The sequence below is a fragment of the Peromyscus californicus genome, unplaced genomic scaffold (genome assembly GCF_007827085.1).
Source record: "Peromyscus californicus insignis strain IS unplaced genomic scaffold, ASM782708v3 Scaffold_5__1_contigs__length_169319896, whole genome shotgun sequence".
Lineage (NCBI taxonomy): Eukaryota > Metazoa > Chordata > Mammalia > Rodentia > Cricetidae > Peromyscus > Peromyscus californicus.
In genome coordinates, this window is record NW_026294573.1 from 29,757,814 (window position 1) to 29,782,545 (window position 24,732).

At 54.1% G+C, this 24,732-nt stretch overlaps 1 protein-coding gene across 1 annotated transcript; it reads right to left on the minus strand.

Moving 5' to 3' along the window:
* Positions 1 to 554: 554 nt before the first annotated feature.
* Rspo1 (R-spondin 1) lies at positions 555 to 22,792 on the minus strand. Its single transcript, XM_052717599.1, has 6 exons — positions 22,709 to 22,792; positions 18,089 to 18,431; positions 4,825 to 5,016; positions 2,610 to 2,759; positions 1,922 to 2,110; positions 555 to 1,306 (listed from the first exon to the last, which is right to left on the minus strand). Exons 2-6 carry the CDS (start codon positions 18,180 to 18,182, stop codon positions 1,143 to 1,145), a joined length of 789 nt encoding a protein of 262 aa, XP_052573559.1. The 5' UTR covers positions 18,183 to 18,431; positions 22,709 to 22,792; the 3' UTR covers positions 555 to 1,142.
* Positions 22,793 to 24,732: the final 1,940 nt, after the last annotated feature.

Below are 24,732 nucleotides of genomic sequence, written 5' to 3' on the forward strand. Positions count from 1 at the left end.
AGACCCTGACCTCCCAGATGGAAGTCCTCCCACGGAGCCGGCCTGTACTTACTTCTACAAAGGAATCGAGGTGGTGCTTCTTGATTAGGATGTGTGTGCCAATCACCTGGAGCCTGGCTAACAGGCTGTGGCACACTTGGTCTGGAACGGCACCTGAGTCTCATTCTCAACAAGCTGCTTGCCAACAAGGTCACAGCTGGCCCACAGACCACATTCTGATTAACAAGAATGCAGATGGGTCTGGAGAGATGGCTGAGCGATTAAGAGCACTTGCTGCTTTTGCTGAGGATCTGGGTTCAGTTCCCGGCACCCACACCAGCAGGTCACAGCCTCCTGCAACTCTGGCTTCTCTGAGTACCCGCATGCATACGGTGCACATAAACTCACACAGGCGCACATTCATTCAGATAAATGTTTTAAAATCTTTAAAAAAATGCAGAGAACCTGGTGACCATCTTCTAGGTATCAATAAAGTTAGCCATAAGGCTATTAGAGGGCTTTTAAAATTAGGCTCCATCTCTCCTTGTTCCTATGTGTACCCACTAAACCTCATACCCTGAAAATGAATGGACAGCATTTTTTTCTTTTTAATTTGAAATAAACCTTTAAGCAGTTTCCAAGTCAGGTCATCCCCGACATGTACCACGGATGTGAAATGACTCTCATCTCCAACAATCAAGTCACGCAGCTGGGAGTGCCACTCAGGACCGGGGAAAGCACTCTCCCCCTTGGCAGCTGCTCAGCTTTGGCTCTAGTCTGCCATCCACCTGGCAGGCACTGTCCCAGCAATTCCTCCAGAAGGTTCCACTCCTTGAAGTTTAGGTTCAGATGCTAGGAAAGGTTCCGAGCATCTTCTGAGAGCATCATAAACTGAGTGGGTACAGCTAGGCCACAGGATGGAAGTATCTTCGGTGACCTCAAGAATGTGTGTGTGTGTGTGTGTGTGTGTGTGTGTGTTGATGTTTTCTGATGTGGCCATATGTGTGCCTGGATATGCATGGATGGATGGATGGAGAGACGGATGGGTGGGTGAGTGGACAATGTGTGGACTTGCTGTCCCAGATGCTCCAGTTCTGGAAAGTTCTCATTATGCAGTACAGCACAAGACTCTTCCACACAGATCTGGAGACTGGTCACCGTGCCTAGGTGGGTCCTACTGACGTGAGTGGTCCTGCTGTCCCTGGCTGTGGCTGCTGCTGCCCCTTGTGTCTCCGAGAGTTGGCACCTGGCTCCTTGCTGTTCTTCCTAGCCGTATGCCTATTGGCATTCTCCCTCCGGCCTGGACCCCCCTTCCTCCTCTTCTGCCCTGCAACAATCACATAGTGAAGAAAAATCAACAAAGGTGCCCAAGGGTCCTCAGAAGGTCATGGCAAGGAAGCTGGGTGGGAAGGCAATAGGAGCCTCTTCTGGCTGCAGTCTCTTCAGGGGACCTTATAGCATGAGTACAAGAAACAGTCCCTAGAGACTTGTCTCCACCCCACTCCACAGTGCACACCAGCCACCCTCCTTCGCCTCAGTCCTTGGACTCCAAAGACCTAGAGCATTTCCTGGCTGTTCAGTGAAGGTATCAGAACAAGTGGAACAGTCCCTACTCCCTGCCACCCACAAGGCTACCCCTGAGACCAGGCAGGGTGGGCAGCATCTACCTTGTTGCCAACTTCAGGCTCTGTGGCCTTGTCTGAATGGGTCCAAGTCTCTGGGGCTTAGCCCACCCCGACCCCCTCCGTTTTCCCAGGGCCTTTCTAGAATGAACATCCAGAAGAAATGGGACAGGGATCATGCCCCACAGAAGTTTCTAATTTCTGCCACAGAGCATCTCAGGGCACTGTCCTCAGCCTGGATAGGCCCCCAGTTTGCACAGCATGGGAGATCCGGCAGGACGTAGCTATAGCTGACCCCATAGGCAGAGGCTGCAGCTCACCCTCAGGACATGGCGTCCTGCGCACTGTACACTTCCGGGTCTCTTTGGTGTCAGTGCAGGAGGCGTGGTCTCCTCCAGGAGCATGGAGCACCCTGCGCGTCCGCTCTTCCGATCCCTTCCGGAAACCGCACAGCTTCCTCTTCTTGGAGCAGGGCCCCCACGGGGACCACTCACTCATTTCACATTGTGCTGACAGGAGGTGAGGTAGGAGGGAGGGAAGGAAGAGGCAAAGCCCTCCCCACCCCCACCCCCGAGTGCCCCAAGGAACCCTCACCCACACACCCACCCACCCACCCAATCTCAGTCCAGACCTCAGGTGTGAGTTCTACAGACCAGAGGCAGAGGGCACAAAGAAAGAACCCCAAAATGTGGTTGCGAAAGGTGAGCTTTCTCTTGCCCCGCCCTTTCACTCTGTGGCCATCAACCTCTTTCTTTCATTCTTTTTTTTGTTGGTTTGTTTTTTGTTTTTTCGAGACAGGGTCTCTCTGTGTAGCTTTTGGAGCCTGTCCTGGAACTCACTTTGTAGACCAAGCCGGTCTCGAACTCACAGAGATCCACCTGCCTCTGCCTCCCGAGTGCTGGGATTAAAGGCGTGCCCCACACCGCCCGGTGGCCATCAACCTCTTTGAGTTCCATCAAGCTCTCTGCTCTGGGCTCTGGGTCCTCTGCTTCTGGCACCCCTCCTTACCAGGACTGCTGCACTCCATGGTGCTGTTGGCTGCGGTGGAGCCCTCGGGACAGGCTGGGTAGCAGCGGCCCTTGTGCAAGTACAGGCCCTCCTGACACTTGGTGCAGAAGTTGTGGCTGAAGCAGGCCTCACAGTGCTCAATCTTGCATTCTGAGGACAGGAGCAGAATGGAGTTTGCCCAGGCTAGGATGGGTACATTCTTTTATCCCCAGCCCCAAAGCCTACTGCTCACAGCCACTCACAGAGGTCAAGATCTTGGTCTAGAGTTGGGATTCCTGCGGAGGAATCTTTCAAAGGGGGAGGGGGCTGAGAGGACGCTTAAGTAGTCACTTCTGAGTACTGACTGGGACTCTTGCCAACAACAGCCAACCAGAACCCAAACGAAGTCTCAGATCCTGGAACCCAAGATGAGGCCCAAGGGTTTCTGGGAGGAGGGGCCTTCCGGGCTTGGTGGAGACAGAGAGGACGGTTTCAGCATCCCATGGCATCCTAGGGCCCTTCTAAAAAGAGTAGGACTGAATGGGAGGATGAACCCCCAGGCAGCACCTGTGTGGCACCCCTTCTCATATTGCTGGGCACCCCAGCACCCCAGCATTGGATCTCTTCCTGCCCAGGGCAGAAAGAATCTTCTCAGAAGAGTGGGCGCAATCCCAGGGCAAATTCCTCTCCCTGTGCAAAACCAAGTTCCAGGAACCCCTGGGTTGGACTCCCGGGTCCCTCCCTCCCTCCTTCTGCCAGCTCCCTCCTTTGCGGGAGGTGGGCAGAACAGGGCTTGGCTGGGAACAGACAGGCCTTCCACCATCTCCCCTTCCCAGACTGGGAGGTACTGGCTTCCTCCCAGTCTCTGGCACTAGAAGTGCCAGCTGCCAGCCTACCAGACTCTGGCACATCCAGGAACCCCCTCTTTCCAAATGCCCTGAAGACCAAGAGGGCAACTCCCAGGGCCCACCTCACCTCATTGAGCTACCCACCCACCTCCTTCTGTACCTTCCTCCCGGTGGCTTAATTTCAACTTTGCCTCCCTTACTCCTGCCCTACCCTGCCTCCCGCTACCCCCACCAGATGCTTAGATTCCTGGGTTTGGTTGCCAGTACAATAAGAACCAAAATAACAATAGCAGCTCCCATTTATTGAGTGCCAGACACCAGGTTTATAGGTGTGTTTCCCAACAACCCAAGGAGGAAGGACTAGCACTCCCAATTTAAGGATGAGCTGTCAGGGGGCTGAGATACACTCAAGGTCATACATCGAGCTAGTAACCAAGCTGAGATCAGAATTCAGAAGGCTGCGCTGGCACCAGGCATCTCCCCTCCATGGCTCTAAATTATCAGCTTTAAGAACCTACGGCCCCTCCTGCCCAGCCTCCCTCCAAAGGCTTTTGTGAGGCTCAGTGATCTGAGATCTGGAAATGAGTTAGTTCTACAGTCCAAGGCACTGAATTGAGGGAGGAAACACTGGTATGGCTCACAGGTACAGGTTCACTGGGTGCTCCCCCACCCCGAATGTCCCAGTTGTAGTTACAGGGACGGGATGGGAACAGGGCAGCATGTGTCTTGCAACACATGGTGGGTGCTGTGGCTGGGGTGACAAAGGCAGAGCCAGAAGCCAAGGGGAGCCATGAAAAAGCAGAGTGGCCAGACGGGGTTCCCTGAAGCCAGGGTAGAGCTGCCACTAGCAGCAGGAACATGTGTGCCAGGTTGTAAACCTCGAAAACATCTTGGTGGCTGCAGTGCAGAGGGTGGGCTGGGTGGACAGGCTATGGAAACGGTGTAGGAGACAGGTGTTGGGAGTCTAGATATGGCAACGGGCAGGAGGGGAACAGTGGCTGAGTTGTGATGAGTGAGTGGGTTGGGAAGCACAGTGAGAGACTGACTTGACCGATGAGTTGGGACAGTCAGAGTGACCTGTGGGAACAGAGGTAGGTGCAGATACCGGGAGAGGAGGGTGGAGTTCTGGTTTGTACCCAGTGGGATCGTGGGTGGAGCATCTAGGAGGCTGTCTGCCTGTACCTTTGAAACAAGAGCCTCATTTTTTTTTTTTTTTTTAAAGATGAGGATCGAACCCAGGGCCTTGCGCTTGCTAGGCAAGTGCTCTACCACTGAGCTAAATCCCCAACCCGAGCCTCATCTTCTTTCCTGTGCCCCCTCTACACTACTCACCGGCCATTACTAACTAGTTCAAAGCAGGGCCTCTCCATCCCCACCCCCACACTCACTGATGCATTTGTTCATGTCGGGGTTTCGGGCATCAAAGTATCCAGGCGGGCAGGACGGCAGGCAGACGCCCACCTGGCGGATGTCGTTCCTCTCCAGCAGAATGAACAGCTTGGGCGAGCACTTGAGGCAGCCGTTGACTTCTGAACAGAGCTCACAGCCCTTGGCACAAGCTTGGCTCCCCTCAGCGCTGACTGCAGGGCAGAGTAAGGATGAGAAGGTGGCTGTAGGGGAAACCGCAAATGTCCAGGTTCTCACAGAGATGGGGGCGAGCCTTTGGGGGCTTCATTGCACAAAGGGAATGTGTATCTCAGAGGCAGGGGGCTGGGCGAACAGCTCCCTGCAAAGGCTGCCTTAGGCACAAGCCCAGAGCCCTAAGCAAGTAGCGAGTGTAGATGCCTAGATCTGCACCACCAACTTCTTACTGCCCCAGCACATCCTGAAGTCTATACACTTGTTCTTTATCCCCAGAGATGAAACTCAACCTGTACCTTCCCGGAACTTATCCTCATTCTCTCCAAGGGAGGAAACTTCAGCCTCAGGTACCCAAGGAAGCTTTTCAATTGCTGATAAAGTTTTAAGATCAAGAGGGATTCTGGATTAAAAGTTCTAAGGAGAAAGACAACTACAGTAACCTCTGCCTAGAACAGTGGTCTCAACTTGAGAGATTCCTAGGAGACATTTGATCAACCTTTTTTTTTTTTTTTTTTTTATGAATGAGTCTCTTGAAGTCAGAAGATGACAGTGAACTTCTGTCCCCCTGCCTCCACTTCCTGAATGCTAGGATCCCAAGTAGATGCCACCACATCTGATTTTTGTGATACTGGGAACCAAACCCAGGACCTTGTACATTTAAGATAAGCACTCTATGAAGTTAAATCCCCAACCCTAGGAACTTTAAAAAAAACAGATTTATTTTAATTTTATATGTATAAGTGTTTTGCTTGCGTGTATATATCCGCACCATGTGCATGCCTGGTGCCCTCGGAGGTCAGAGGAAGGCCTCAGATGATTGTGAGCCATCATGTGGGTGCTGGGAACTAAGCCCAGGTCTTCTACAATAGCAATAAGTGCTCTTAACTGCTGAGCCATCTCCCCAGTCCCTGGGGACTTTTTTGATCATTATGACCAGAGGAAACAGTTGCTACTGGGCATCAAGGGAGTAAAGAGAAGACCGTAAGCATTCTCCATTATGTGGGCCAGCCCTGGACAAAAAGAACCATGTGGTCTAAAACATCTGTGATGCTGAGATTGAAACATCCTGGTTTGGTGCTTTCCTTGAAGGCAGTGTGACCTTCCACAACAGCCCTGAGACTCAGCTTTCATTCTGTCCCTTCATTAACTGTTCAACCCCCACTCACCCACCACCTTCCATGTGCCCCATTCAGGGTGTGCTCAGAGGTCAAATGTCAAATTAAACTGGGCCTCTTTGTAGAGGGACTGGCCTTCAGCGGGGCAGACACCTATTCATACGTGAGGGCTGGCAGCCCCAAACCAGCAACAATGGACTCAAGAGTCCAGGAAAGGCCGACATGATGGCTCATGCATGTAATCCCAGTATTCCAGGCAGGAGGTTATGAGTTTGAGGCCAGGCTAGGGCAATATATTAGTAAGAAGACTGTCGAAGGAGGAGGAGGAAGAGGAAGAAGAAGGGAGAGAAAAGAAAAAGAGGAGGAGAGAGAAGAGAAAGGACTCTCAAAGGAGGTGCCACGGTGTCCCTTCTTGAAGGATCAGTAGGAATTTGTCCTTCAGAGAGTAGAAATAAGGGTCCTGAGACGAACAGGACCAGAGAGGGGCAAGGGAATGCGCAGATAATTTGGGGCGGGAATGTTGGGGGATAAGGTGTCTTCTGTCTGTATCACACTAAGGAGCTTCAGTCCTGTGAGCAGTGTTTCCCTTCAAGCACCCTTTGCATAGGAATCTTCTAGATGTTAACAGAGGATGTGGGCGGTAGGGGGGGGGGGGCAGGGGAGGTGATTGCTGCAGGTGAGACCTGGAACCAGTGCCTGAACTGCATCTCAACGGGATTGTGTGTCTATTTGTTTTAAGTGTGCTATAAACGGAATTGCTTGCCTATTTGTTTTAAGTGTGCTATGGTGCGTGCACGTGAGGGTGCAGCTGTGCACCCTCAGGTGCATGCATACAGAGGCCAGAGAAGGACACTGAGTTTCTTTCTCCCCCACTCTCTGCTCCACTGCTGTGAGGCAGGGTCTCTCACTTGCCCTGAAGACGGCCATTTTGGCTAGGCTCTCTGACCAGTGAGTGCTCATGATCTGCCTGTCTTCTGCCCCACAATGCTAGGGTTACAGGCATGCACAGCCTTGTCTGGTTTTTGCTTTTCTTTCATGTGGGAGCTGTGGATTCAAACCCTGGTCCTCATGCTTGCAGAGCATGTGCTCTTACCCACCGAGCCATCTTCCCCAGTGCATTTGGACTTTGGGCTTTATTTCTAGTAGTAGTGGTTGTGGTTGTGGTTGTGGGTAGGGTAGGTGAGGGGGTAGGTGTGCCTGTGTGTGCGACTGCACTTGTGTGGAGGTCAGGGGACAACCTTCTACCTCTAAATGAAATCTGGGGATCCAACTCCAGTAGTCAGGCTAATGCAGCAAGAGCCTTTACCGTCTCAGCCATCTCGCCGTCCCTGTTTACTTTCTGTTTTAACATTTGTTTGTTTGTTTGTTTAGTGTGTGTGTGTGTGTGTGTGTGTGTGTGTGTGTGAGTGTGTGTGAGTGTGTCACTGTGCATATGGAGAGGTCAGAGGGCAACTTTCAGGTCTCTCCTTCTACCATCTGGGTCCCAGGTCAGGCTTGGCAATGTCATCTTGCTGGCTCTGCTTTTACACTTCAATTTTTATTTACTTTTTAAGTCTTTCTTTTTTTAAGGGAAGAGTTATTTTGTTTGCTTTCAAACCCCGCTACACAGAGTTTCTCTGTGTAGCCATGGCTGTCCTGGAATTCGCTTTGTAGACCAGGCTGGCCTCGAACTCAGAGATCTACCTGCCTCTGCCTCCCGAGTGCTGGGATTAACCTCCATCTTGCTTTTGTCTTTTTGAGACAGGGTCTATACTATGAAACCTGACTGTCCTTGAACTTAATCTGTAGAACAGGCTGGCCTTGAACTCACAGAGCTCCATCTACTTTTGCTTCCCAAGTGCTGGAATTAAAGGTGTGCATCACTATGTCCAGTGTTTTGTTTGTATTTTGAGAAAAGGTCCACTATGTAGCCCAGGCTGTCCTCAAAGTCTCTGTGTAGCCAAGGCTAGCCTTGAGCTCTAGCTCCTCCTGCTTCTACTTCCTGAGTGCTGGGATAACAGGTTTGTGCCACCACATCTAGTTTTATGAAGCTCTAGGGATTAACCAGAGTGCCTTGTGCATGCTAGGCAAGTCCTCTCTGCCGATCACGCTGCTTCCCCAGCTTCGCTCTTTGGCTTTCAAGACAGGGTCTCACACTGTAGCCGAAGCTATCCTGGAACTGCTATGTAGCCCAGGCTTCCTTGAACTTGAAGCCGTTTCCCCACCTCTGCCTCCAAGTGCTGGGATGGCAGGTGTGCGCGACCATGCCCAGCACGTTATTATTACCAACCCTCTTTTCTTCGAGATGAGGAGATGAAGAGGTTAAATTACTGAGCCAGTGTGTGTTCCAGGCATGGGGAAGACAGTCATACGAAAGGCAGATGGAGGCTGTTCAAGAGAGCGCGGAAACCCAGAGCGCAGCTTGATGACTTCTTTAATGTGAAACTTGTTTGCACGGAGTCAGTGGTGCTGAGTTGGTAAAATGAAACATTGCTTTCGTTTCGGCCTGGCGTGCTCACTGAAGGGGCAGCTATGCCTCGCGCTGCTGCGCTGCAACCCTGCGGAGTCTTTGGGCCTTCGTCAGCTGTGAGCCAAGTGTGTGGGTCACTGGAGAGTTTAGGGACTGCTTCCACTTCATGGAGGGGCCTTTGAGTCACTGTCTTGTTTGTCTCGGAAATGAATGTTCACTCTGGTTTTTGGCTTTTGCGTCAATGGGGTGTCCCCTGGCAGGGGGGATTTTATTCCTTTGTTTTTGTTTTCAGCACTGGGGAATGATGCAAGGCCTTTGAGTGCTAGGCAATCAGTTTACCACTGAGCCACATCCCCAGCCCTCTTTTTACTTTTTACTTAGAGATAGGGGTTCACTAAGTTGCCCGGGTTAGCCTTGAACTTGCTTTATAGATCCAGGCTAACCTTGAACTTTTCAAGCCTCCTTCCTCAACCTCCCAAGTCCTGGGATGCTGGGCCTGCACAATGAGGCTCAGCTCTTGATAGCAAGATTTCAACATTCATTCTCTCTTCTTGGCCTCTCTGTTAAGAGCATATTTGCACCTGGTGGTGGTGGTGCACACCTTTAATTCCAGCACTCGGGGAGACAGAGGCAGGTGGATCTCTGTGAGTTTGAGGCCAGCCTGGGCTACAGAGTGAGTTCCAGGACAGCCAGGGCCACACAGGGAAACCCTGTCTAGAAAACCAAACAAAAGAACACATTTGCATAGCATCACCCCAGTGTTCACTGTCCACTCAACCTTGTCACACTGCGTTTTTCACAGTGGATGTTGGTATTGGCTAAGAAAGTGTGCCACACCCAGGGTCAGATTAGCAGGAACACGGTAAGAATGTTAACACGGGAAGCTGAAAGAGAAGAGGGCCAAACCAGGAAGAACCTCAAACCTATAGAAGGAACACAGATACCAGCTCAAAGTCAGCCAGGGAGGCCGACAGGAGCCGTGGTCAGGACTTCACTTTAGAAGGTCCCCCTCAGGACGGGGGACAAGGGGCTAAAGAGGTGGCCAAGGAGGAAGCAGGAAGATGCCCAGGTTAAAACTCTCAAGCAGGGGGCTGGAGAGATGGCTCAGAGGTTAAGAACCCTGGCTGTTCTTCCAGAGGTCCTGAGTTCAATTCCCAGCAACCACATGGTGGCTCACAACCATCTGTAATAAGATCTGGCTCCCTCTTCTGGCCTGCAGGGACACATGCAGGCAGAACACTGTATACATAATAAATAAATAAATCTTTAAAAAAAAAAAAAAAAAAGTTAGTTTAAAAAAAAAAAAAAAAAACTCTCAAGCAGGGAAGGCGAGCGGTATCACTCACCTGCTGTCCGCCCTGAAAGCTCAGGCAGGAGGATTTCCAGTCTGAGGATTTCCAATCTCACTAGGATACTTAGTGAGAACTAGCTTCAAAAAGCGGTGAGCTGGGGCGGGGCCAAGAGCTGGGAAAGGGGCAAACAGACCTGAGATCTGCGGGTGGCAGGTCCCAGGGACCAGGTGCTGGGTTGCATGTGGTGTGAGTGTGGGACAAAACACGAGTTCAGGGGACTTCGAGACACGGAACTTGGATAACCGAGTAATCTTTGACCCTCCACTGGGTCAGAAATCCCGGAAGAGCGGGCTTGGGTGGGGAGAGGAGAAGGAGCTTGGGCATGCTGAGTGGCCAGTTCCTGTGGGACACTCAGGAAAGGTGGCCATCAGGCAGTGGGGCCTGTGGGTCTGCAGCTCAAGAGATGACGTTTGTCAGTAGATTGATAGTGGAAACAGCCATCTGAGGCAAGTTGGGACACCAGGCATGCTGTTGCAGGACTATAGTCCCAGCACTTGGGAGGTAGAGGCAGGAGGATCTGGAGTTCAAGGCCAGGGTTGGCTACACAGCAAGTTCTAAGCTAGGCTCAGCTAGGCTACATGAGATCCTGCCTCAAAACAAAACAAAAAACACAAACCCCAAACAAAACAAAACAAGCCACTCCATGGACAGACGGAAAGACCAGCAGGTCTGTGAGATGGTAAATGGGTCCAGAGAGGGGGAAGCATAGAGGAAGGAAGAGGTTAGCCTTGATGAACCCAAGTGGGAGACTGAGAAGGATCCTGAAACCCATCCTGCCTCACAGGAGTCTCAGGAAGAGGGTGCTCTTCCAAAGAGGGAGGTACCAACAAGCTGAACGCCCCAGTCAAGGAAGGACTCAGCAACAGGGACAGTTGATAACCACACTGGGAGTCAATACAGGAGGTGCAGAGGGCAGGGAGTGAGGAGTAAAAGGAACAGAGGAAGCTAAAGAGGAAGTATGCTCTCAAGAAGAGTGACCGCGGAGGAGCAGCAGGGAGGTGGGGTCAGTGCTGGTAAAATCTCCAGTGTGAGGGTAGAGTGATGAAGCTCTCAGGCCATGTCCCGGCAGCCCCTGTGCTCCTCAGAGAAGCAGAGGGAGAAGGGCCTGGGAAGAGGTAGAGGGGGGATACTGGGGAGGTGGGAGCTGGCAGAGTGGGAGAGGAACCAGGTTAAAAGGGGGAACAGAGCTGAGTAGGAGGCAGCCAAGCCACGTAGCTTTGAAACATGTCTACAAGGCTGGACCATTGGTAGTCACTGCCTGTGACTTTGAGAAGGGGAAAACAGCCAAACTCCAGTGATCTGGGGGAGTGAGTGGACGAGAAGGCTTCCAGAATAAAGTAGAATGAAGTCAGAGGATGAGAGTGATGTTAGCACTCAGGAGCCCGAGGCAGGAAGGTTGCCATGAGCTCCGGATCATGGGGTACAGAGCGAGACCCTGTGTCAAAGAAAGGGGTGAGGGGAAGAAGAGGAAGAAAAGGAGGAAGAAGAGCAAGAAAGAAGGAAAGGGGAGGAGAGAGAGGAGAAGGAATGGAGAGGGAGGGGAAGAGAGGGGAGAGGAGGGATAGGATGCCAAGATTCAGAGGCAGAGAAATTGATGGAGTGAAGACCTGAAGAGTGGGAGGGTCAAGATCCAGAGATGAAGTGGCGGGATTGGCTGGGTTAGAGGAGGAACCAGAAGCTGGCATGATGGTTTGGAAGCTCAGGTGCGGGGTCAGCTTGGTGAACCAAGGGATGTTTACCAGAGTGGAACAGGAGTCCCGTGACACTCTCAGCTTAGGGCATCTGGGGAGTGGCAGGGAGGGAAGGAACAGCTGGAGGAGGGGGCTCCATGGAGGCAGGACTGGTGTTCACACAGGGAAATGTGAACTTGAATGGAGGACCCAAGGAAGAGGATGTGTGTGTTGGGGGATGCGTAGAGGATACAAGAGGGGAGGGGTTGGGGCTGTAGCTGGGTGGGTAGAGGGCTTGCCTAGCATGCATGAAGCCTGGGCTCCAACCCCAGCATTGCATCAATCAGGTGTGGTAGTGCAAGTCTGTAACCCCAACACTCAGGAGGTGGAGGCAGGAGGATCAGAAGTTTAAGATCTTTCTCAGGAGCCTGGGCTATTTCAGACTTGGTCTTAAAAAAAAAAAATGCAAAGGGGAAGCAGAGGCTCCTTCATCCCCCACCATTCACTGCACAGCTAACAGGATCCCAGGACTGCTGGGAGCTGAATGCTAGGGTATGGTGCTAACGGTCTAGCCAGCACTAGGAGGCAGAATTGGCACTGTGACAGTGGAGGAGGAGTGGTGGGCACTCACTCAGCCAGCTGCCTAGGGGAAGGGCACATGCCTCCCAGGAGGAACAGCCTGTGCAAAGGCCCTAATGTGCTGAGTGTCCCAGAGTGCCCCCAGAGGAAGACAAAGCTTTGTCCCACTGGTGAGGAAAGGGACCAGACACAAGTCCCTCCAGCTACTCTCTGTGATGACTGGGCCCTGGGCTGTCAGCCTAGCTGGGGAGGCCTCTCAGGCTCAGGGAGGGGAAGGTGCTTAGAGAAGACAACAGCCTTTCCCACTTGACCCTCTATTGCCTCTGCTCTGGAACCCTTTGCTTCTTGGGCATATTTAAAAACAAAATTATGTGTATGGAGGTTTTGCCTGCATGGACATCTCTGTCCATGTGTGTGCTGGAAGCCTGAAGACGGTGTTGGGTCTCCTGGAACTTGAATTATAGATGGTTGTGAACTGACATATGGGCACTAGGAATCGAACCCAGGTCCTCTGCAAGGGCAGTCAGTGCTCTTAACTGCTAAGCCATCTCTCCAGATCCTCAAGCCCCCTTTTCTGGTCAGACAGGCAAGGTTGTGCCTCCATCATACTGTTTCTGCCTCTGGCCTCAGTCAACCCGATGTAAAACCCATTCAGTCTCTAGTGGCAGACTGGGGATGTGGCCCCAGTGGTAGAGGCTTGCCTAGGATATATGAGGCCCCAGGTTCAATCCTCAGCCAGGGATGAAGGGCGCTGCTGTTGCTATGATGGCCTTGTTAGCTAGCCCCTCCCTGAAACTCCGCTTCCTGTGCATGATCCCTCCTCGCCACCGTACTTCCTCCAGCTCCCAACAGTCTCATTGCCAAGCATCCCGCTACCACCAAACATGTGGTGACCTCCCACCTCTGCCTGAAACACTGTATCACTTCTAAAAGTAAGACCTACTTTCCAGTGAGCCAGAAAGTTTCCCTGAGGTAATCCCACCCACCTCCTTCCTCAACCCAACCCCAAGCAGTAACCATTTCCCAAAACACACCGCTCTTTCGATCTTCTATGCCTTTGTCTAAGTCAGCCCATTAGCCGAGAACACTCTGCAGCCTTCACAGCCTCAGAACTGTTTCTCTCCACCAGGAAGTCCTCCCTGATCACCTCCCTGCAAGTCTGGATGGGGTCTTTTCCTGTGGTCACCTTTCCCTAACATCTGAATCCATCATGGTAGATATAATCTCTTGGATAATAGACATAATCTCTTGTTGCTCTTTCTGCTGAGATGTCTCCTCCTCACTAGAAAGGGCCCGGGAGGGCAGAATCTGTCTTGTTTCTGAACAGGAGTCCAGGGAAGGATTGAGACTCACAAGGGGTGGAGCTTTCTAGTGTTGGGCCGAGGGTAGTGTGTGGTGTGGGGTCTCGAGGAGGGTGTGTGGTGGGCGTAAGACGGTAGCAAGCATCCACTGGAGTGTAGAGAGTGCTGGGCACATGGGGGAACTCAGGTGGGCTAGGTCAATGAGGGAGTCTGTGGGGACGGTGACAGCGACAGCGTTTGTGGGGTGAACTCCAGCTTCGGAACAGCGGGATTCAGTAAGAGAGGCCCGAGGCATGTTGGTGGGTAGAAGATGAGGAATGAGGCCCAGAGAAGGAAAGCAGGAAAAGGTAACATGGGCCCTTCTTGGAGTGGGGTCTAATCCTGCATTCCCTGGACCAGAGGCTATCTGTTGCTTGTTCACTGAGCCCATGGGGGTTGGGAGTCTAACTCGAAGGGAGTTTGGTGTAGATCCTCACTGTTTCTCAAGGGGCCAGCTGCCCTTCGGCATGCTCTCTCCCTGCCTTCCCAAAGGCTGGCCCAGCTCTCCATTGGAAGCTTCTTGGTGGCCTCTCCCCAGCTGCAGCTTAAGAGAGGGCAAGTCCAGACTCCTTATCCTGGCAGGGAGGCCAGCTGGTCTCTGCTCCTCCCTGCAGCAGGGACTCCCCAGCTTGCATGCAGCCCTAGGCAACCGGGTGCAGGGACTCCATGCCAACGGTGGGAAGCTTCATCCCAACCAGTGGGGGTTCCATTCCAAAGGGTGCTGGCTTCCTATGGGACAGAGCCCACCGTGGGGGTTGGGAGAGCTAAGTGCCCTGCACTCCCTGAAGTTTGTGGTTAACCAGCTCCCGGCTCCTTCTGGCTTCATCCACTTCTAGAGCAGACACTCAAGTCCTCCCCAGCTCCTCTCTCAGATGCTGTGCTCCCTAGTTTCACAACACAGGCTTGACCGGTGTCTTCCCCGTCCCAAGTCCTTTTCAAGCTCCATCTGCCATAGGTGAGGAGCTTTCTCTTCCTCCTTTCTTTTTAGACAGGGTTTCACACTGTAGTCCAGGTTAGGCTCACTATGTAGCCCAGGCTAGCCTTTAACTCATAACAATCAACAATCCTCCTGCCTCAACTTCCCAAGAGCTAGGATTACAGATTTTCACCATCATGGCTGTATCCACTGATTTTCAGTGTTGTTTCCAAGGAGTGAGAAAGGACTGAATGAGGGGGCGGGACTGGAGCATGCGCAGTGAGAGATGCCGGCGCCAGACTGGGGCCAGGCAGTGAGAAGGGGTAGGAAGGGCTCAGGGCAGGGCTGAGTAGGGAGTCCTGGAATCAGATAGGAAAAGGAACCAAGGGAAAGTGCTCTGGGTGTAAGAGCTGGGGTGAAAGAGAGCTTAGTGAGATTCAGAGACCCTAGAGCGCGGGAGGCAAGAAAGAGAGATTCAGAGACCCTAGAGGGCGGGAGGCAAGAAAGAGGGAAGAAGAGGCTCCTCGGTGAGCGGGAGGAGGGCTTCCCTGAGCTTCATGACCCAGGCCAACCGGATGTCCTTTCTTTGCTCTCTCCCGCTCCATACAGGGAGACCATCTCTCAGACCTCAAGATCACCCATGTCCAGGTTCAAACCACCAGAGAACCAATCAGACCTCGCGAGTGGCTGCTGGAGTTTGACTGACAGGCCCAAGAGGGGTGGCGGTCAGGCAAAAGCCAAAGGCTCCTCTGCACATCAAGCCGCCTCCTCAGGGGGCCGCTGCCCGATGCCCTTCCACACATGCCCTGGCTTTCCTTCTTCCCTTCCCCGATGCCCAGAGACCAAAGCACAAAATGAAGTCTGAGTGGGACCTTATGTCGTACAAAAAATGCTTTAAGCCAAGCAGTAGTGGCACACGCCTTTAATCTCTGCACTCGGGAGGCAGAGGCAGGCAGTCCTCAGTGAGTTTCTACATGCTGAGTTCCAGGACTACACAGTGAAACCTTGTCTTGAAACCCCCCCACCCCAATAAATAAATCCATACATAAATACATAAAAAGTTCTTTAAAAAAAAGAAAGAAAGAAAAAGAAAAATAGGCTGTGGAGATGGCTCATCAGATAAAAGTACTTGCCACACAAGCCTGATGGCCTGATTTTGGATTCCCCAGGACCCATGTAAAGGCTGGACCCCATAGCAAAAGCATCTTTAGTCCTGTTACACCTGTGTGGAAAATGGGAGAAGACTGTCCTGATACTCACAGACCAGGTAGCCTGGCTCAGAGCAGTGAAGAGATCCTGTCTCAGGCAAGGGGCGAAGGTAAAGACTGACCCCTGAAGACTGTCCTCTGACTGCCACCCTCCAATAATAGTGTCCTAGCACCCTCCCCCCACGAACACACAGGCACACACTATTTTTACATATATAAATACACGTAACGTCTACATATGCATCCGAGGTTGGGGTGTGCATGCCTGAGGCCCTGGTCCTGTCCCCAGCACATGAAGAAGCCAGCGGTGTACCCCATTGCTATCTGTCATCCCCTAGATGTCTGGCTGTGCCTCTGTGCAGTGACATCACAGCTTCACAGGGAGTGCTGCAGGATCACCAAGCAACAAGTACCAACTGACGGCACACACCCTCAGGCCTGGTGACCCTCATAGCAACAGAGCGCTCCCTTGCCCTGCCCTGCATCCTGACATGCACCAGGAATACAAGCCGATGCACAAACTGCCCACTGTGGCTGGGTCAAAGTCAAGCCTATGGAAATAGCTACGTTTGATAGCCATGTCTAGAAGCTGGCCTACTAAATCCCACTTCAGAGCTTGCGTGTGCGTCAGTTCCTCTGCCTTGGACCCGGGTCTGATGACCCCTTGTGTCAGTGGGCATGTGATCCCCTGTGGGTGAGCAAGATCGCTGTGCCTGTTCCACGAGTGGCCTGCTCCCCGCCTCCACCCTGTCTCATCATCTCTATGTCATTTCGGAAATAATGGAGACTGATTATAAACCACTAAACTGCATCTGGCCCACAGAGTCCAAAACACTGGCCACAACAGAGACGTGGGGAGGGGTGTGAGAGGACTCACTGCTGCCGCTGGAACCTCACCGTCCCTAACTGTTTGTTAAGCTGGTGGTTTTCTGGCTTCACCAATTCCCTGAGCCTCCCTCCTGGGGAGAGCCTTGGCCCTCAGCCTTCTCTGGCTTGCGGACATCAGTCCCATGAGAAAAGTGAAGCAAGGGGGAACTGGGCGAGACTTCGGGAAGACTTCCTGCCTGCATGACATGACAGTCCTTGATGGGGGATCTCGAAAGAGGGACAAGGCCTTGGGAGCCGGAGGCCCCCACCCAACTCTCTGGCAGGGTCACTAGCATACGCTGGCCACTCCCGGCACACACGATGCTCCCATAACTGCAGCTGTTGAGCGGAGCGTAAGGGACGCCTGCGTCAGGCCAGGAAGTTGACACGTTAACTTTGCACTTTAGCAAACTGTTTTAAAGGACACCCGGCTCATTGGGCTCTATGACGAATAACTGCAAACCCAGCATTAGGAAGACTGAGACAGGGGGATGAATGTGAATTAGAGGCCCACATAGAGAGTTCTGGGCCAACCAGGGCTACGTAGCAAGATTATGTCTCAAATAAGAAAAGAAAACTGGACTTGCCATTCTTTCCTTTCTTTCATATTTATTTTTAATTAAGCTTATGTATGTGGGTGTGGGGGAGGGGTATGTGCACATGAGTGCAGGTGTCCACAGAACTCAGAGGTGTCATACCCCTGGAGTTGTGAGCTGCCCATCATGAGCGCTGGGAAACGGAACCCAGGTCCTCTGCAAGAGCAGTGAACACTTTTAACCACTGAGCAATCTACCCACCCTGTTCTTTCTTTTTTAGTTTTGATTTTTTTTTTCAGAGCTGAGAACCGAACCCAGGACCTTGCGCTTGCCTAGCTCTACCACTGAGCTAAATCCCCAACCCCTAGTTTTGATTTTTAAAACAGGGGTCTCTCTCCCTGTATTCCATCAAACTCTGGCATCAGCCATGGCAATCCTGTCCCAGTCCCCAGCACTGGGACTATGGGCTTTTCTTATGCTCAGAACTCTTGCAGGACGCCTTACATGGGAAGGTCATTGTCTTGGAAGCTGCCCTCTTTGAAGGGCGCGCTGGCTCCAGCTCCGGGAATCCCACAGGTTTAAGTTACTGGAGAAACTCACCTACCCTTCTCTGCCTTCTAGCAAGGGAAGCTGGGTGCCTGCTGCCCAGCTGTGCAGAGCCCCCTGTCCAAAGGGCTGCAGTTCAGAGAGGTGCCCTGAAGGCCTGAGCCTGGATGGGGGAAGCGGGGATGGGGGGGGGTTGGGGGGGGTTGGGGGGGGTATCTCAGGCAGGGACTCTCTCCACAGCAGGAAGCATCACCATGGATACCCTACAAAAGTGGTGTTGGGTCAAAGGGCCTCCTAGAGAGGCGTTGAGCCAGAAAGCAGATCTCAAAGAGGAGGAAAAGGTCCATAGTGAGAGGTTTACAGCCCAGTACATCTCAACAAATGAAACCGCCCACCGGATAATCCGCAGCCCTCACAAAGCAGGCAGGAATGAAACAGCCATCACAGGTCCCCGGCCCCGCCCACACCAAGGCTCAGCCCAGTAGGTACTCACTCCGCCTCTGCCTCTTGCCCTTGACCCCTCGGCTGCCCACAGCGAGGTGTGTCCAGCTCAGAACCAGGGCCACCACACACAGCCCAAGCCGCATAGTCACTGGCCAGCCCCGGGCCCCTGGCGGGAGGGGTGGTCTCTTGCTAAAGGCTCTGAGGCTGGCTCAGTGGCAGGAGGCCCAAGCCTGGGCTGCAGCCCAAATCCTCCATACTCTCAGCTGCGGACTGAGCAGTTATGGAGCGGGGTTCTCCATCGGTCCGACAAAGGGAGGTCCTGCTTGAAACCACCTCAGAGGGTCACATGGGAAGTCTTGTTACTTCAGTAGAGAACTACCCCCAAGATAGACCTGTGGGTAAGGAGAGAGAAGGGTTAGGTCCATGGTGCCTGTAACCCCTAATTTATACCTCCTCGCTTCCTTTGGGTTTCCCTGCCCTGGACTTTGTAGAATTCAGGAGGTCTGGACACCTCCCTACCAGGCACCCCTGAGGAAGAAACCTCATCCTCCTATCTCCAAGCATCCTGTATCCCAACACTGGGGCCAGCAACATGAGTTACTGGAATACAACGAATACCCACATTAAACCAGCTGGCCTCCTCTGACTAATAATGGCTAGTTCTAAGTGGAAGTCCTTCTTTAAGTCTACCCTACAGACCTCATGCTGCAAGAATATCCTGACATTTGAAAAGGAGCTCTCTTTGTCCTCCTGTGAGTGACTCCTCAGCTTTCTCTTCCTGGTGCTGAATCACCCATGTGCCTTTCACCTGTCCCAATCCAGAAGTTAGAGCAGTGGCCTCTGGCAAGCAGGCAGACTCTGCATGGCCCTCTGGGGTTGGAGGGAGAAAAGGAAGTGAGGGTCCCCCCCCCCCAGCCACAGAAACTCTGACACAGCAGGCTGGGCGGGCCTGGCTTTTGTGAGGGGATAAAAACGGCAGCAATGCCCGCCCTGGCCAGAAACACAGAGAATGGCGATAATCCCCCAGCCCAGAGAGAGCCAGGGCTCTGGACCCAGTGGCCAGGGTGGTGGGGGCAGGGGCACCCGTCCCTGCCCGACGCATCTGAGCTTCAGGGTTACCGAAGGAGCACCGGTGACAGCTCCGTTCCCACTCACAGGGTCATACACTCACAACAGAGGCTCGCTCGCCCGCACACGGCCTAGAAGGCGCACCAGCACACCCACTTAGGCTCCCAGGGCGAGCATCTGACCTGCTCCCCCGGGAGGCTCTGCCCAGGGGCTAGCTGTCTTTGGAACAGTCATTTCTCCCCCTTGAGCCTCAGGCTCTGCATCTGTGAAATGGGGATTGGTTCTCCGCTCGCTCGCTCTAAGTTGTTTTGGCTTACTAATGAGAAATCTGAGATACTAGCATGGAGCCTCCAGCCTTCTCTTCTCTCCCCTTCAGCTCCTCTGTGCCCAGTCTACCCCCCTGGCCTCCCAGAGAGGCCCCAGCAGCGCCCACCTGCACTGGAGATAAATCATTACCCCCAGAGGGAGTTCGGTACCTCCCTCCTCCCTCCTCCCTCTTCGGCCTCTCCCGCTGGCTTTGAAGGCCAGACACACTCAAGTGGTTAAGCTGCCTGTGAGAAGTGTTTACATGAGCCTGATGGATCCCACCTGGTGCTGGTGCTGGAGCCAGCGGGAGATGCCCCCCCCCCACCTCTGGTGCCCGGTCAGCTGCCACTGCCTATGCCCCCCCCCCCGCTCCCCCCCCCCCGCTCCACCCCCCCCCCCCCCCCCCCCCCCCCGCCAAGTCCTTCATGCCAAAACTTCCCAGCCCCTATGTCACACTCCAGCCCCCACAGCCATGGAGATCCAGCCAAGGGGCTAGCTGTGGACCCTGGTGGTCCTGGGTACGGACTTCAGAGTCAGCCTGCCTGACCCGCAAGGCCAACCCTGTTGGCGTATTAACTGTGTTACTTTGAGTTACTGGTCTAGAATCTCGGAGCCTGCTCTCTAACCTGCAAGAGTCTGGCTTGGGTATAGTTTAGGCAAGTTCATCTATAACTTGCTCAGAACAGGGTGGGTAACAGTGGGGTCCCAGTTAATGCAGTAATATTTTTTTTTGTGAATGAGGTTTCATTGTGTGTCAATGTTCCTATGGCCCTGGACAAAGGAATTTAACATCTTCTGAATCATCTAGGTGCTAAGTTAAATGCGAACCCCCCCCCCCCCCCGGGGCTCAACTGCCACATTTGCATATGTCTCTGTGGCTGGTGGCCCTGGCCCTGAAGCTGTCACCTCTCAGGAAAGCCTGTGTCCGTCAGGGTGTTAGGACCAGGCAGCTCTGATCCGCCAGCCCTTGGGCTTGCAAACACACTGACTCCAACAAGTCTAGGGTCAAGCCTGGGTCTTTGACTTTGGTGTCATTGTGTGGAGTCCACCAGTCAGGAAGGATCTCCTGGATGTGTCTGTACTCTTGGCGCCCACGGAATGGCGCCTGGTACTTCAAGGGCAAGGGCTGAGCAGCCCAGCTGATGGCAACTCCTTCCTGGCCCTCCTCACTCTCTACTCCTTCTCCATCCTCCCAGCCTGCCATACTCATCAGGTCCCTGGAGTCCCTGCCCCTGAGAACTTCTTCCCAACCCCCATGGGATCTCCTGGAAACCTGTCTTTCTTGGGATAGAGAGGCGGGGCAGAGGTGTATTTCATTGGCATAGGGGGGCGCCTGCTTCCCCCAGAAAGAATTTCAAATGTTTTGGGCACTGTGTATCTTTATCTCAAAAAGGCAAACGAGCTAAAAGTCCATCCATACCGGGGAGTATAAGCAACAGGAGCAAAGCAGTGTGGGTAAAGGCAGAGCAGTCCTCCCTATGAAGGTGCAGTCCTCCCTATGAAGGTGCAGCTGATCTCTGGCAGGAAACATTGACATAATATCTCCAGGCTATCTGACATCTTGCAGGAGTGAATTAGATCAGAGACTCTGTGTACCAAGTCCCCAGGGCCACAGATTCCTGCCTCCCGGGTTCCCTTTCCCTCCAGCTACTCCAGCTCCTACCTGGGTACTTAAGGAGACCCTGACACTGTGGAGGAGGGCAGGGAGAAGAGCTAGGGGCAGAGGACCGACTTGTAAATATCCCTCCTTGTATCCATAGTTTCTGATTTACTTTGGGTGTTGAACTCTTACAGCTCCCAAGTTCATTTTAGAGGGTTCATTATACCCTGTTACCGGAAAGAGCTGTGGATAGTGTTCAAGGCCCGTGGCATTGGTGCTGGTGAGAACAGCCTTGCTGGCTAGGGCAGAGTCCCACTAACTGCGCACCCCCTCCCACCTAGACCCTCGTTTACCCCATCACAAATGAAGGAGCAAGGTTGGATTACAGGTAAACATGGTCCTGTGGAGTTAAAGACAGGAAGATTTTAAAGCTAGATTGCTACTCGGCTCTGAGTGTCCTGAGGCTGGCCTTTGCAGAGAGCTGAGGCTTGTGGGTCACTACGGCTCTGGGGATGGACCAGGGCAGGTGAAGCGTCTTGGGGGCTAGAAGCTGAGCTGGCCAGAGATCACAAACTGAGGTCACATGGGTCAGGGAGGGGAGGACCTACAGGGAGGACTCACGCTGGGGAGGGGGGACTCAGCCGCGGGTGGAGCTGAGGGCGGGAACTCAGCCTGAGTAGGGGGTTGGGATAACTTTCACCTCCTTGTCTGCAACAACACTGTTAGGATAAATTGGTATTCCGTCAGATGTCGGATGCAGACCCAAAAATGCAAACCATGTCGATGACTTCTCATTAGCCAACACTCCCATCCCTAAGATCGGCCACCGGCCGAGGAACAACCGGCTGCCAGGAAGAAGCCGAAGTATTTCGGGGCGGGGGCGGGACTGAGTGCGTGCCAATGGAACCTGTGGGTATCGCAGAGGCACACCAGGCGCGGCGCGGGGACTATTCCCACCCGGTCGGCCCCAAACCCAGAGCGCAGAGAGAGGCTCCACTCCCTGCGTGCGCCTGCCGCGCTCACATCCATTCATCCTCCCTTCTCTCTCAGCAAGGCCTTGACAGGTGCCCGGGAAGCGGACCCGCTGCCCCCCACCCCCATGTCCCCAGCTCGTGGCTGATCTCCCCACGAGCACTGCAAATACGCAGGATCGGGTCTCCTGAGCTGGGCCCATCTCGACACCCCTGGGTGGCCGCAGCACACCTCTCTCAGCCAGGCCACTGCACAGCGCATGGGCCTTACCACGTCGGGCTAGGAGGAGGGACTCGGTCGACGCTAGCCAGGCTGGGTCGCGTGGGTAGGGGTTGGGTCACAGCTGCGTCGCAGCTAGGGTGCGTGGGTCGCGGCTGGGTCGCGTGGGTCGGGACTAGGGACTCCAGGTGGGTCTGGGTCGCAGCTGGGTTGCAGCTGGGTTGCGTGGGGGCACGGCTGAGGGTGGGTGGGTTGGGGCTGGGGACTCGAGGCGGGGCTGGGTCGTGTGGGTCAGGGTTGGGTCACAGCTGGGTTGCAGCTGGGGTGCGTGGGGGCACGGCTGGGGCGGGAGGGTCGCGGTTGGGGAATCGGGGCGGGGTGCCCCGGGCTGATGTGCGGCGGGACAACGGGATGGGGTTGGGCTCTGCGCTGCCTCCCCGGCTCCGGCTGCGCCCCGACGGGGACCCGGGACCCGGGGCGGACGACGCGGGCAGCGGGACTCACCTGGCGCAGTGGCCGCGGCGGGGCAGCCCGAAGGGGCGAGGGCGCGGCCACTGGGTCCCGCGCTGCCGTCGGCCCCGCGCTCCGCCCGCCGCCCAGTTGCTCAACGCCCTCTCGGTCGCCAGCGCCACGCCCGGCGCATTGGTGCTGGGGCCGCCCGCGCGGGCCCCCGCAGTCCGCCGCCCGGGCTCTGCGCCCCGCGCCCGGAGAGGGGCCGGTCCCCGGCTCGCACGAGGGAGGGAATCCCCCGGCGCCACCCCCGGCCTGCCCCCCTGCCCGATCCGCAAGAAAAAACGGACTGGAGCGCCGGGCCCGGGACTCCGTAGCCCCCTCCCGCACACCCGGACTAGGGACGCGCCGTCTGCACCGTGGCGAACGCCGCGAGCTCACGTTGCCTCTCCCCGCCCCGCACCACTTCTTCTTGGGTCAGGAGCGGGGGCCCAGGACTCTTGCCAAGGCCCATGCCCTCCATCAGAATATTGGAAAGGGGGCAGGTACAGAACGAGCAGGGCTTGGTGGCCCGGCCACACCCTCCTTCCCTTCAGGGTCAGACCTTCAGTGCATCTGACCAGTTGAGAAGACCAGGGTGAGGAAGGTTTCCCACTGGAATCAGTGTGGGCCATCCCACAATACATCCCTGCTCCCTCGTGCATCGTCTCTGTGGCCAGGACTAAAGTTACTTAACTTCTCTGAACCTCCTCCGGGTTCTCATCTGTTTTGAGGGTTCCGTGAAATGAAGGATGCCGATGCCCAGTTCCGGGCAGGAACTCGAAAAATGTTTTTAAGATGAGAAAGTGAGCAAGGAAGGGTGACAGACACCTGCAGTGACCTAGAGGAAGGTTGAAGTCCAACCTTAGAGGAAAAAAGGACGGAGGGGGCCACATGCCTGAGGGTGGCAAACAGCTGTCTCCCACCCTCCCTTCAGACTGGATGGAGAGAAACTCAAACTGCATTTGTAGTGTGCTCAGTTTCAGCAGAGGATGGGATGACGGGGGCGGGGGAAGGGGGGTGAGTAATGAAGACAGGCTGTGGGATCTCCTTAAGAGGAGGAGGGAGCCCTGACTGTTGAGCCAAGGGCACAGGGTCGCTGGTAGTGATGGGAGAGTGGTGGTGGTGGTTGGTGGTAGCAAGGGTTGAAAGGCCCCTGGGGTGTTCCGATGGCCAGGGAGCAGCAGGGTAGCTAGCCAGAGGAAGTGAAGCTGCTGGCTATCCGATGCACAGTGTCTGGGCTCACACTCAGAAGCCTCCCCGAGTCTGTAGGGGCTGGTCCAGGGCCCTCCAGCCCCCCTCCAGAGGCCCTCCCCGCTCCGCTGCCCCAGCCTCTTCTGGGTCCGATCAGCCCTTGGCCACGCTCTGCACCTAATCAAACAGCCCTAAATGCCGAAAACGCACTGTTTATTTTATTTTATTTTTTTACACACTTGCATAACTCCCTGACCAGCCACGCCAGGCGTTGGGCCTTTGTTTGGTTTTATTTTGTTGCAGAGAGAGAGAGAGAGAGAGAGAGAGAGAGAGAGAGAGAGAGAGAGAGAGAGAGAGAGAGAGAGATGCAGCCCTAGAAGGCGAAGCTGTCAGTGCTGGGCATGGGCTCAGGTTTCTCGCCTGAGGAAGTCTATGGGAGTTGAGCAGCTCTGTGGCTCAGGAATGGGTGAGAAAGGGGGAAAGGCCTCTGGGTGGAGATAGGGGGTTAGAGCATGTGACCCAATGGAGGCATAGGGAAGAACTTTTCCTGTACATTTAATATAGTCCAAGCGCTGATTTGCAAATGTACAGTCTATGGCCTAATTTCCTAACTACCTGACTCTTTTCCCCCCCTTGCCCCCTTCTTTACATTATTTATTTATCTATCTATCTATTTATTTATTTAGTGTGTGGAGGAGATGCACACAGGCACATGGAGGTCAGAGGACAACTTGTGGAAGTCAGCTTTCCTGTGGGTCCTGGGGATTGAACTCAGGTGGTCAGGCTTGGTAGCAAACCCCTTACCTGCAGAGCCATCTTGCCGGCTCCTCCTGCCCCTTGCTTAT

Excerpts from the sequence above, each read along its gene's own strand:
- Rspo1 (XM_052717599.1), bottom strand. The coding sequence starts at position 18,182 with ATGCGGCTTGGGCTGTGTGTGGTGGCCCTGGTTCTGAGCTGGACACAC. Across the intron at positions 2,760-4,824 it reads CGACATGAACAAATGCATCA|AATGCAAGATTGAGCACTGT; the intron begins GTGAGTGTGGGG and ends TCCTGTCCTCAG. Across the intron at positions 1,307-1,921 it reads CAGGACGCCATGTCCTGAGG|GGCAGAAGAGGAGGAAGGGG; the intron begins GTGAGCTGCAGC and ends TGATTGTTGCAG.